Source organism: Coregonus lavaretus, assembly GCF_964263955.1.
Source record: "Coregonus lavaretus genome assembly, chromosome: 6".
Classification (NCBI taxonomy): Eukaryota; Metazoa; Chordata; class Actinopteri; order Salmoniformes; family Salmonidae; genus Coregonus; species Coregonus lavaretus.
In genome coordinates, this window is record NC_139993.1 from 60,644,826 (window position 1) to 60,656,438 (window position 11,613).

General features: G+C 38.7%; 2 protein-coding genes and 1 long non-coding RNA gene across 3 annotated transcripts in view; all 3 read left to right on the forward strand.

Annotated features, from left to right (window-relative positions):
- The window catches only part of LOC311130652, a 34,126-nt gene extending 33,072 nt beyond the window's left edge, over positions 1-1,054 (forward strand). Inside the window, exon 3 of the long non-coding RNA XR_014613365.1 lies at positions 530-1,054. This is a non-coding gene — a long non-coding RNA (uncharacterized lncRNA). The remainder of the gene's footprint in view (positions 1-529) is intronic.
- The window catches only part of LOC311130648 (complement factor H-like), a 264,401-nt gene extending 257,419 nt beyond the window's left edge, over positions 1-6,982 (forward strand). The window contains exons 14-17 of the mRNA XM_084163437.1: positions 4,349-4,522; positions 4,618-4,818; positions 5,068-5,125; positions 6,348-6,982. Coding sequence (XP_084019563.1) covers positions 4,349-4,522; positions 4,618-4,818; positions 5,068-5,084 — 392 coding nt within the window. The 3' untranslated portion in view covers positions 5,085-5,125; positions 6,348-6,982. The remainder of the gene's footprint in view (positions 1-4,348; positions 4,523-4,617; positions 4,819-5,067; positions 5,126-6,347) is intronic.
- Positions 6,983-8,690: 1,708 nt separating this feature from the next.
- Positions 8,691-11,613, forward strand: part of LOC311130650 (complement factor H-like) — a 4,118-nt gene continuing 1,195 nt past the window's right edge. Inside the window, exons 1-6 of the mRNA XM_084163443.1 lie at positions 8,691-8,887; positions 9,848-10,030; positions 10,335-10,440; positions 10,654-10,730; positions 11,163-11,354; positions 11,493-11,613. The exon at positions 11,493-11,613 is cut by the window's right edge and continues 71 nt beyond it. Of these exons, the coding sequence (XP_084019569.1) occupies positions 8,773-8,887; positions 9,848-10,030; positions 10,335-10,440; positions 10,654-10,730; positions 11,163-11,354; positions 11,493-11,613 (794 nt within the window). The 5' untranslated portion in view covers positions 8,691-8,772. The remainder of the gene's footprint in view (positions 8,888-9,847; positions 10,031-10,334; positions 10,441-10,653; positions 10,731-11,162; positions 11,355-11,492) is intronic.

The following is an 11,613-nucleotide window of genomic DNA, read 5'->3' on the forward strand; positions in this document are numbered from 1 at the left end:
CAAATGTGTCACAATGTATCACAATGTGTTCTATAATGTGTCACAATGTGTTCTTTAATGTTTCATGTCATTGTCTCCCCCAGAAATAGAGGGAGCATGTCTCAACCCGACTGTGGAGAATGGATTCATAGTTCAGTCAGATGATAAAACATATTTTATCAAGCTACTAACATAATTTCTTTCTATGTTTTTGTTTCTAAAATGCAGAAGTGAAATGTTCATTATCATTGCCACCAACAAGAGGAACCAGTTACACCCCTGCTGGCAGAAATCTGTTCTTGCCTGATGAAAGGGTGACGGTGACCTGTGCCTCAGGATTCTGGATCTTTAGCAAAACATCCGAACATACAGTAACATGCAAAGAGGACGGAAAGTGGTCATCTTCTACAGATTGTGAACGTATGTTTATACTGGAGAGTATATTGTAGTATGATATATTGAGGGTATATTGGGGTATACACAGGTGAATCACTGTGAATTACTGTACAGGTATGGTTCATGCTAACACTAAACATCTCTATCATTGTAGTGATAACCTGTGATGATCCACGTGACCCTCTTGTGAGATCTCATATTACATTTTAGTCATTGAGCAGACGCTCTTATCCAGAGCGACTTACAGTTAGTGAATACATTTTTTTTTATACTGGCCCCCCATGGGAATCGAACCCACAACCCTGGCGTTGCAAACGCCATGCTCTATCAACTGAGTTACATCCCTGCCGGCCATTCCCTCCCCTAACCTGGACCAATTGTGCGCCGCCCATGAGTCTCCCGGTCGCGGCCGGCTGCGACAGAGCCTGGATTCGAACCAGGATCTCTAGTGGCACAGTTAGCACTGCAATGCAGTGCCTTAGACCACTGTGCCACTCAGTGGTCTAAGGCATCTCCCTACCACTGGCAGCGGGGTCAATTGGGAGGAATTCAGCGTTAAAGCTGTAGAACACTTTTTTGGTTACTACATGATTTCATGTGTTATTTCATAGTTTTGATGTCTTCACTATTATTCTACAATGTAGAAAATAGTAAAAATAAAGAAAATCCTTGGAATGAGTAGGTGTGTCTAAACCTTTGACTGGTACTGTATATATTTATGTATTTTAGGGGTAGACCAGCAGATAGATTGTGGCTTCTATGAATGTAATTGTCTGCATCATTTCCAATCCCCCATATATCCTCAACAAAAATATAAACGCAACATGCAACAATTTCAAAAATGTTACTGAGTTGCAGTTCATATCAGAAATAAAATAATTTGACCCTAATCTATGGATTTCACATGACTGGGAATATAGATACAGTGGGGAAAAAAAGTATTTAGTCAGCCACCAATTGTGCAAGTTCTCCCACTTAAAAAGATGAGAGAGGCCTGTAATTTTCATCATAGGTACACGTCAACTATGACAGACAAATTGAGAAAAAAAAATCCAGAAAATCCCATTGTAGGATTTTTAATGAATTTATTTGCAAATTGTGGTGGAAAATAAGTATTTGGTCACCTACAAACAAGCAAGATTTCTGGCTCTCACAGACCTGTAACTTCTTCTTTAAGAGGCTCCTCTGTCCTCCACTCGTTACCTGTATTAATGGCACCTGTTTGAACTTGTTATCAGTATAAAAGACACCTGTCCACAACCTCAAACAGTCACACTCCAAACTCCACTATGGCCAAGACCAAAGAGCTGTCAAAGGACACCAAAAACAAAATTGTAGACCTGCACCAGGCTGGGAAGACTGAATCTGCAATAGGTAAGCAGCTTGGTTTGAAGAAATCAACTGTGGGAGCAATTATTAGGAAATGGAAGACATACAAGACCACTGATAATCTCCCTCGATCTGGGGCTCCACGCAAGATCTCACCCCGTGGGGTCAAAATGATCACAAGAATGGTGAGCAAAAATCCCAGAACCACACGGGGGGACCTAGTGAATGACCTGCAGAGAGCTGGGACCAAAGTAACAAAGCCAACCATCAGTAACACACTACGCCGCCAGGGACTCAAATCCTGCAGTGCGAGACGTGTCCCCCTGCTTAAGCCAGTACATGTCCAGGCCCGTCTGAAGTGCATTTGGATGATCCAGAAGAGGATTGGGAGAATGTCATATGGTCAGATGAAACCAAAATATCACTTTTTGGTAAAAACTCAACTCGTCATGTTTGGAGGACAAAGAATGCTGAGTTGCATCCAAAGAACACCATACCTACTGTGAAGCATGGGGTTGGAAACATCATGCTTTGGGGCTGTTTTTCTGCAAAGGGACCAGGACGACTGATCCGTGTAAAGGAAAGAATGAATGGGGCCATGTATCGTGAGATTTTGAGTGAAACCCTCCTTCCATCAGCAAGGGCATTGAAGATGAAACGTGGCTGGGTCTTTCAGCATGACAATGATCCCAAACACACCGCCCGGGCAACGAAGGAGTGGCTTCGTAAGAAGCATTTCAAGGTCCTGGAGTGGCCTAGCCAGTCTCCAGATCTCAACCCCATAGAAAATCTTTGGAGGGAGTTGAAAGTCTGTGTTGCCCAGCGACAGCCCCAAAACATCACTGCTCTAGAGGAGATCTGCATGGAGGAATGGGCCAAAATACCAGCAACAGTGTGTGAAAACCTTGTGAAGACTTACAGAAAACGTTTGACCTGTGTCATTGCCAACAAAGGGTATATAACAAAGTATTGAGAAACTTTTGTTATTGACCAAATACTTATTTTCCACCATCATATGCCAATAAATTCATTAAAAATCCTACGATGTGATTTTCTGGATTTTTTTTCCTCATTTTGTCTGTCATAGTTGACGTGTACCTATGATGAAAATTACAGGCCTCTCTCATCTTTTTAAGTGGGAGAACTTGCACAATTGGTGGCTGACTAAATACTTTTTTTCCCCACTGTATGACAGTTGATCACAGATACCTTTAAAAAAAACAATTGGGGTGTGGATCAACAAACTAGTCAGTATCTGGTGTGACCACCATTTGCATCATGCGGCGTGACATATCTCCTTTGTATAGAGTTGATCAGGCTGTTGATTGTGGGCTGTGGAATGTTGTCCCACTCCTCTTCAATGGCTGTGCGAAGTTGCTGGATATTGGCGGGAACTGGCATCCCAAACATGGTCAATGGGTGACATGTCTGGTGAGTATGCGGGTCACGGAAGAACTGGGACATTTTCAGCTTCAAGCAATTGTGTACAGGTCCTTCCGACATGGGGCTGTGCATTATCATGCTGAAACATGAGGTGATGGTGGTGGATGAATGACACGACAAAGGGCTGCATTATCTCGTCGAGGATTCTCTGTACATTCAAATTTCCATCAATAAAATGCAATTGTGCTAATTGTTCGTAGCTTAGGCCTGCCCATACCATAACCCACCGCCACCATGGGGCGCTCTGTTCACAACGTTGACATCAGCAAACCGCTCGCCCACACGACGCCATACACGTGATCTGGACATATTGCCAAATTCTCTAAAACAACATTGGAGACGGCTTATGGTAGAGAAATGAACATCCAATTTTCTGGCAACAGCTCTGGTGGACAATCCTGCAGTCAGCATGCCAATTGCATGCTCCCTCAAAACTTGAGACATCTGCAGCGTTGTGTTGTGTGACAAAACTGCACATTTTAGAATGGCCTTTTATTGTCCCCAGCACAAGGTGCACCTTTGTAATGATCATGCTGTTTAATCAGCTTATTGATATGCCACACCTGTCAGGTGGATGGATTATCTTGGCAAAGGAGAAATGCTCACTAACAGGGATGTAAGCAAATTTGTGCACAATATTTTAGAGAAATAATCATTTTTGTGTGCATTGGGGGAAAAAATATATATTTTATTTCAGCTCATGAAACATGGGACCAACACTTCACATGTTGCGTTTATATTTTTGTTCAGTGTATTTATTTTCTAAATATATATTATTTTAAATATATATATTTTTAAATATATTTTCCTTCTTAATTATTTTCCCCTAACCCTACCACCCCTCCCCTAATTGGAGTAAACCAATGGACAACAATACTTAGGCTTCTACTTCCAGCTTACATACTATATACATTTTACGGACACAGTATATTTTACATTAGTTAGCTATTTTCACACAGTAGCCAACGTTATACTGCTTTTTACCTAAAAGATACGGTGAGGACAAAGAGAGCCCAACGTGTTGAGAGGGTGAGAAATGGTGACCTGTTTGAAAAGGAGATCTTCATATTTAGTGAACCGGATTTAGAAGGGAAAATGTGGACCATGTTGACCACAGCTTTTCATTAATTTCCCCAAATTCTTCACAATGTTGCAGATAAATTGAAATGTATGACTGATATGTATTTCCTGTTTAATCTAGCAAGCTGTCTAGATCCCCCTCATATTAATAATGGAGATTACACCAAGGAAAATAAAGATGCTGAAGGCGTTTTTAAAGAGGTGACCTACCAATGTAACTTATACTACACACTGAGTTTCAAAGGCAGCATCAGATGTCTGAATGGAGAATGGGAGACTCCTCCACAATGCTTACGTAAGAACATTATTTTCATCCAGTATGACCCGATCATGTGTTTGAAACCTGGCTCAAGTAATGCTGATTTTATGTAACTTTTTAATTTCCATCAGGGCCTTGTGAGATTCACACTTTTGATCCAAAGTACAATCTACAGGATTTGTCCCGAATGAGTTATGTTACTCACAATGGCCATATAGCTATCAAATGCAAAAACGGATATTACCATAAATGGGGAAGAATTAGGAGTACAAGAGAAATTAAGTTGGAGTGCTTTGATGGAAATATTAACTATTTGGACCACCTACCTATATGTAAGTGTTATGATGTAAAGTCAAACATACATCCAGGATATCAGTGTCATGTGGTGATTCTATATATGGAACACATAAGTCCAGGATGCCATGTGATGTATCTGTTGTTGATTACAGTAATTCAATTTGACATACATTTTGATTGAAATACCAATTATACATGAAAACCTTTGCTTTGCTGCAATGATGCGATTCTGTGTAACATTCCTACTGTATAAACATATCGATTACATTTTCGTTTGATTTTAGGCAGCCATCTAGGTTAAGGTGAAAGTTGGTGAAAATATCATAGATCGTGACAATATGGGTAAGTTAACAGATGTGCTCATTTTGAAGAAAGTCATACCCTTAATTTACACAAACCTGTAGGGGGACTGAAGGCAGAGCAAACGTCTAAAATCAACTATAAACAGTAGTATGAACAGTATTATAAACAGTATTATAAACAGTATTATAAACAGTAGTATGAACAGTAGTATGAACAGTAGTATGAACAGTATTATGAACAGTAGTATGAACAGTATTATAAACAGTATTATGAACAGTATTATAAACAGTAGTATGAACAGTATTATAAACAGTATTATGAACAGTAGTATGAACAGTATTATAAACAGTATTATGAACAGTATTATAAACAGTAGTATGAACAGTATTATAAACAGTATTATAAACAGTAGTATGAACAGTATTATAAACAGTATTATGAACAGTATTATAAACAGTAGTATGAACAGTATTATAAACAGTATTATGAACAGTATTATAAACAGTAGTATAAACAGTATTATAAACAGTAGTATGAACAGTAATATGAACAGTATTATAAACAGTATTATAAACAGTAGTATGAACAGTATTATAAACAGTATTATGAACAGTATTATAAACAGTAGTATGAACAGTATTATAAACAGTATTATGAACAGTATTATAAACAGTAGTATGAACAGTATTATAAACAGTACTATAAACAGTATTATAAACAGTACTATAAACAGTATTATAAACAGTAGTATGAACAGTATTATAAACAGTAGTATGAACAGTATTATAAACAGTAGTATGAACAGTAGTATGAACAGTATTATAAACAGTAGTATGAACAGTATTATATACAGTAGTATGAACAGTATTATGAACAGTATTATAAACAGTATTATATACAGTAGTATGAACAGTATAATAAACAGTAGTATGAACAGTATTATAAACAGTAGTATGAACAGTATAATAAACAGTAGTATGAACAGTATTATAAACAGTAGTATGAACAGTATTATAAATAGTACCATAAACAGTAGTATGAACAGTATTATATACAGTAGTATGAACAGTATTATAAATAGTATTATAAACAGTTGTATAAACAGTACCATAAACAGTATTATGAACAGTAGTATGAACAGTATTATAAACAGTAGTATAAACACAGTCCTGACATCATTAAACACTGTCTCTATAGTAGGAGTGATTGGCAGTATTACTCCAGACTCTGATTATCCTGTCATGTGATTTCATTCCTACAGATATCTGACAGAGTCATGATGTTCCGTCAATCAAATTCAAGAATCCTTACAAAGCCTTCTTTATGTGCAAGGAGAATACCTTTTTGCTTTTGTGGTTTCTTTTTCGCTTGTTTAAGTTAGGTTTAGAAAAAATGTGAGCCATCCAGTTATGAAATACGTGTAGATGTCTCTTTTTTTAACATTTGACATTGTATCATCATTGTAACAAAATAACAGTATATTTCTAATCATATCAGTCTCAGCATCACTATAATAACAGCACAGCTATCTAAAGCTAGACTAAAATGGTAAATTAGTACAAAGAGGTGTGATTGTGTGAATATCCTCCTATCAAGTTTATAAATTGCCTGGCTGGGCTGATGAGACAGTGGATTGCGCAGTCAGATGGAACAGAGTAAATAGGCCTTTCAACGTCATAGATTTAGCCGGTGGTAACTTGTGGAGTAGACACCGGCTGGAATGCGGTTTTAACCCATCAGCATTCAGGATTAGACCCACCCGTTGTATAATATGTGAATATCCTCCTGTATCTCCCAGCTGTGTGATTCATTATCTGAAGGTTTAATATAAATGAACAACTGATGTTATGATTGTGATTGACCTTATCAAGGAAGACAATAAAGTTGTCAAAAAGAGATGACGTGTTGTCTCCATGAGTCTTTACAAGGCTACAGCATAACAGAATAAGATGATTTACAGCTGTTATCCTAACAAACACACATGCAGTATTAAAGCTGACTGAAGCTATTTCTCAGGTCAGTATCACTGTTCCATAGATCGCTTTTGTAAATCAGTTTTGTCTCTTAACATCCACCTATACTGTAGCTAATTTCTCAGGGGAACAGTAGATCTTCTCCAATGTCTCAGAACAGTATCAGTAATAACATGTCACAGTTGGTCATGTTTATTTTTAATTTTTTTGACTTCTTGCCAATAGTGATCTCAGCTTACTGGAAGTGATGGCAACTGTCTTGTTGGACAACCATATGAATGAATAATTGATTGTCCAACATTAAATAAAGTGCCTCTGGTTCTAATTTACTAATCTACTCTTTAGTCCATCTGGGAATATTATCATCAAGTATTTTTTACATAATTGAAGCAGCCAGACAATATCTATTAAAATGTTCCTGTGGTGTTCTTCACTATGTATTTTATCTACATCATCGTCACTGAGTGAACATTAAGGCAGGAATATTGACCTTCAATTCTTATATGCAAGAAAACGTTTAATGTAATGTTAAGAATGTTTTGTTTAGCTGATAGGCTAATATTGGACAAAGCCTGGCATGCTCCCAAGGTGTAGCAATTGATTTTGGCCCTCCCCTGTTGCCCTTGGAAAACATGGCTTACTGGAATAAACATGCTGAAGGCCATGTCCGTAGACAGTTAACTAGATTTATATAAGGGTTATGTTAGTACAGTACTCTTTATTTTTTAAATTGTTCCCTGGAATATTATCACACACACACCATCAAGCTTTCTCATCCCACTTGGCACAGACTTCAACTCAACGTCTATGCCACGTTGGTTCAATTTAATTGAAATGACGTGGAAACAACTTTGACTCAACCAGTGTGTGCCCAGTGGGATGTTAGTGGTGCTGGGAATGACATTATCAAAGTTCACTATAAATATTTTTACAATATCAAAGCAGCCAGAGAATATCTATGAAAGTGTCCCTGTGGTCCTTGCAATGTATTTCAACTGCATCATCATCAGATAGTGCCTTGATGATGTGTTCATTGCTGTTGTTTGCATTCTACACATTGAGGCAGGAATATTGACCTTCTTCTCATATGCAAGAAAACGTTTAATGTAAAGTTATGTGTGTTTTGTTTAGTTGTTAGGCTAATATGGAGTAAACCCTGGCATGCTCCCAAGGTGTAGAAGTCAAGAAAACTTTAACTTGAAATGGATTTTGGCTCTCCCCTTTTGCCCCTGGAAAACACGGCTTGATGGCAAAAGGTTGTTTTGCTGGAACAAACATTAGCCATGTCAATAGACAGGGAACAGCCAGGTTTATGCAAGGTTTATGTCAGTGCAGATTTGTTCAACGTATTTTGTGATTCAACAATAACTTTACAAATGGAGCTTATCATCATTGCAATCAACATTCAAAGTGATACCAGTCTAAATGACTTTCTAGCTCTAAACCTATGCTCGTCAGATTAGCTATGTCTCTATATAGCTGACCAAATGATTTGCACTTGAAATGTGTTTTGTTTTGCTCAAATAATTAATAGACTGAACCAACAAAGTTCCTACATTGAGCATTTTCCTCAGTGTTTTCCCCCCGCAATGTAGGTTTGATTGAATTCCAGTATTTTGGGTCAGTCCCCCTGGACAGTGGTTCTCTTCAGTGCTCCCTGGGGGCTGGAACTCTGTAGACAAACATTAACTTTGGGATAGACACTGTTTATTTATGGTCGACTCCTTCCATTTTTACTGCATCTACCATTTGATCAACATGAAATCATCTCTGACTCTGCTGTGTCTGGTGGTATGGGTGAATGTGGATGCTTCATCAGCTCAGACTGGTAAGAATGTGTTTTCCTTCACTTTCTCACATGCTTGTAGTGACCACATTGGGTTAGTATCCACCAATTACTCTGTAAGACACTGACTAGACTATACAAAGTGAGCAAACATAATTGATGTATTCACGTTTCTTATTATAGCTAATAACTAAGCTCATTGTCAATATATAAGTAAATGAAATGACAATTGACCAGCAGAAAATCTTGCAGACATAGCAGCGATTTCTTGTCCAGTGGGGGATTTCTTGTCCAGGGGGGGATTTGTTGTCCGGGGGGGGGGGGGGGGGGGGGGGGGGGCTGTATCAGTCCGATAATACGGGCGGCAATGGTCAGGACCAGCCCTGAATACAAGGGTAGTAAAGGCCTAGTGCACTACTTTTGTGAATCATTGTTTTCTTTTTTATTATTAAACAATTATTTAATTTAGACTTTTCAGGGGGTGCTGCGGCACCCTCAACACCCCTACTTCCTGTGGCTATGGTAACAGAATGTGCCTTTAAAAGGTTTCAATGCTAATCTCCAACTCATGTGTAACCCCAACTCATCTCCAACTAATTAAACTGCAGTTGAATCTCATAATTTCTAATAATATCCATTATAATTTAACGTTGTATTGATACAGATCCGATAATGTCACAGAACTGAAACTTATTTGTACTATACTACTGTAATAGAAATGTGTGATGATCAGTGATGTCGAGAGCTTGGGACTAGAGGGTTCTATTTGCAAAAAGAGGATTTGGAGATAATTGGCTTTAAAGTTCAGAAACCTCATTGGTTTGAATGGTCAGCTAATTTGATCTTGTATTCTTTTGAACTTAACAACATGAATTAGGGTATTTAGAACACTATATAGGTAGCGAACACTGAACAGAACAAGGCTGTGTCAATAACAACACAGAACCTTATAGTCTCAAGCTCTCGATTTGTCTAAAGGTTTTTCCTCTGCTCCTCTGTCAGTGTGCACGGGACCTCTTCCGAATGTGCCCAATGCCGGGGTCACTGAGGAAAGCATCAAAGAAGAGTACAAAGAGGGGGCCATCCTCCTCTTTTCCTGCAACTTTGGCTTTGTACCAGCAGGCAGAACAAGTTATTTGTGTGAGAAGCAGAAGTGGGTGGTGTTACGTCAGGGGAAATGCAAGCGTGAGTATTTCTTTAAATGTTACAGATTCGATATTGTCTATATACATTTTACATTTTAGTCATTTAGCAGACGTTCTTATCCATAGCGACTTACAGTTAGTGTATTTATCTTAAAGGGTTAGTTTGTGATTTTGTCAATGAGGGGAAGAAGATAAAGGGCCTCATTGCCAAAATCAAAATTTTTCATCAAATAAAAAAGCTATAGTAGTAGTTATGATTAGCATAACCCCATAATAGCTTAGTTAATTAAACCCTCTAAAAGATCTGTTGACACATCGTTTTCCTGATGTTTCCTGACATCTAGCTAAACCATGTGAGCTCCCTGAGGAAACTGCCAATGGCCACTACACCATCCACCTCGGGGATGACTTTGTCTTTGGGGCCGTTCTCAAATACACTTGCAATGATGGGCAAGTAGTCTAACAAATTGATTTTTTCTTTTTAATTGCGTAAAATAAAAAATAAAAAATATTAATACTTTTTCTTTAGAGTTAATAGCCCCCACCCCAATAGCCCTCTGTCCCCCCAATCGATCCTGCCTAGTATGGGGTTGAATTTAGAACACGGACTAATGATGCCGTAGATTTCATAATACTACCTAATCACTTGACTAATGTCTCTAGTTATCAGATGGCGAGCAAAACGGACAGCAGGACCTGTATGGTAGCAGGATGGAGCAACCACCTGCCCAAATGTGAAGGTAACCACGTATTCACTGAATATTATAAACTGGGTAGTTTGGCTCCTGGATGCTGATTGTCTGAAAGCCATGGTATATCAGACTGTATACCATGGGTATGACCCCCAAAAAAACATTTTACTGTTCTAATTACATTTGTAACCAGTTTATAATAGCAATAAGGCACCTCTGGGGTTTGTGGTATATGGTCAATATACCACAGCTAAAGGCTGTGTCAAGGCACTCCGCGTTGCATCGTGCTTAAGAACCGCCCTTAGCCGTGGTATATTGGCCATGTACTGTACCACACCCCCTCTGGCCTTATTGCTACATTATAGTATATAGTATATACCACTTTGTACTTGCTTTATACAACACACATTACACTTTAACTCCGAGGGTTCATGAAGTTATAGGCTATAGAACACCCTGCAATGTGATCTTTCTCTGTAGTCGTGAGTTGTGTCCTCGAGGCTACAGATGGACGGGTGGTTGTGAGCGGTCTGCCAGATGATGGTGGTCTTATACAGTACGGTCATGAGCTCAGGTTCAGCTGCCCCAACCCAGAACACCAACTGGAGGGAAACCCACAGGTTGTCTGCGCCGCGGGGGGGAGGTGGAACAGCCGTTTCCCCACCTGTAAAGGTAAACATTTCATGTTAGCCAAAACTAAGCAAATCACTTTATCGACAACAATATGTACCTTCAGATGTTACATCAGCTGTGCAAATTATCTATTCAGCAATTTATCTATTCTATCTATTTTTTCCCCTTACATAATAGACGTGACTTGTGAAGCTGTGGAGAGGATTAATCATGTGAATGTGATAGGAGTTCCCCAAAACAACAACACCATGAAGTATGGGCACAGGTTACAGTTTGAGTGCAGCAACCCTAGCCACGT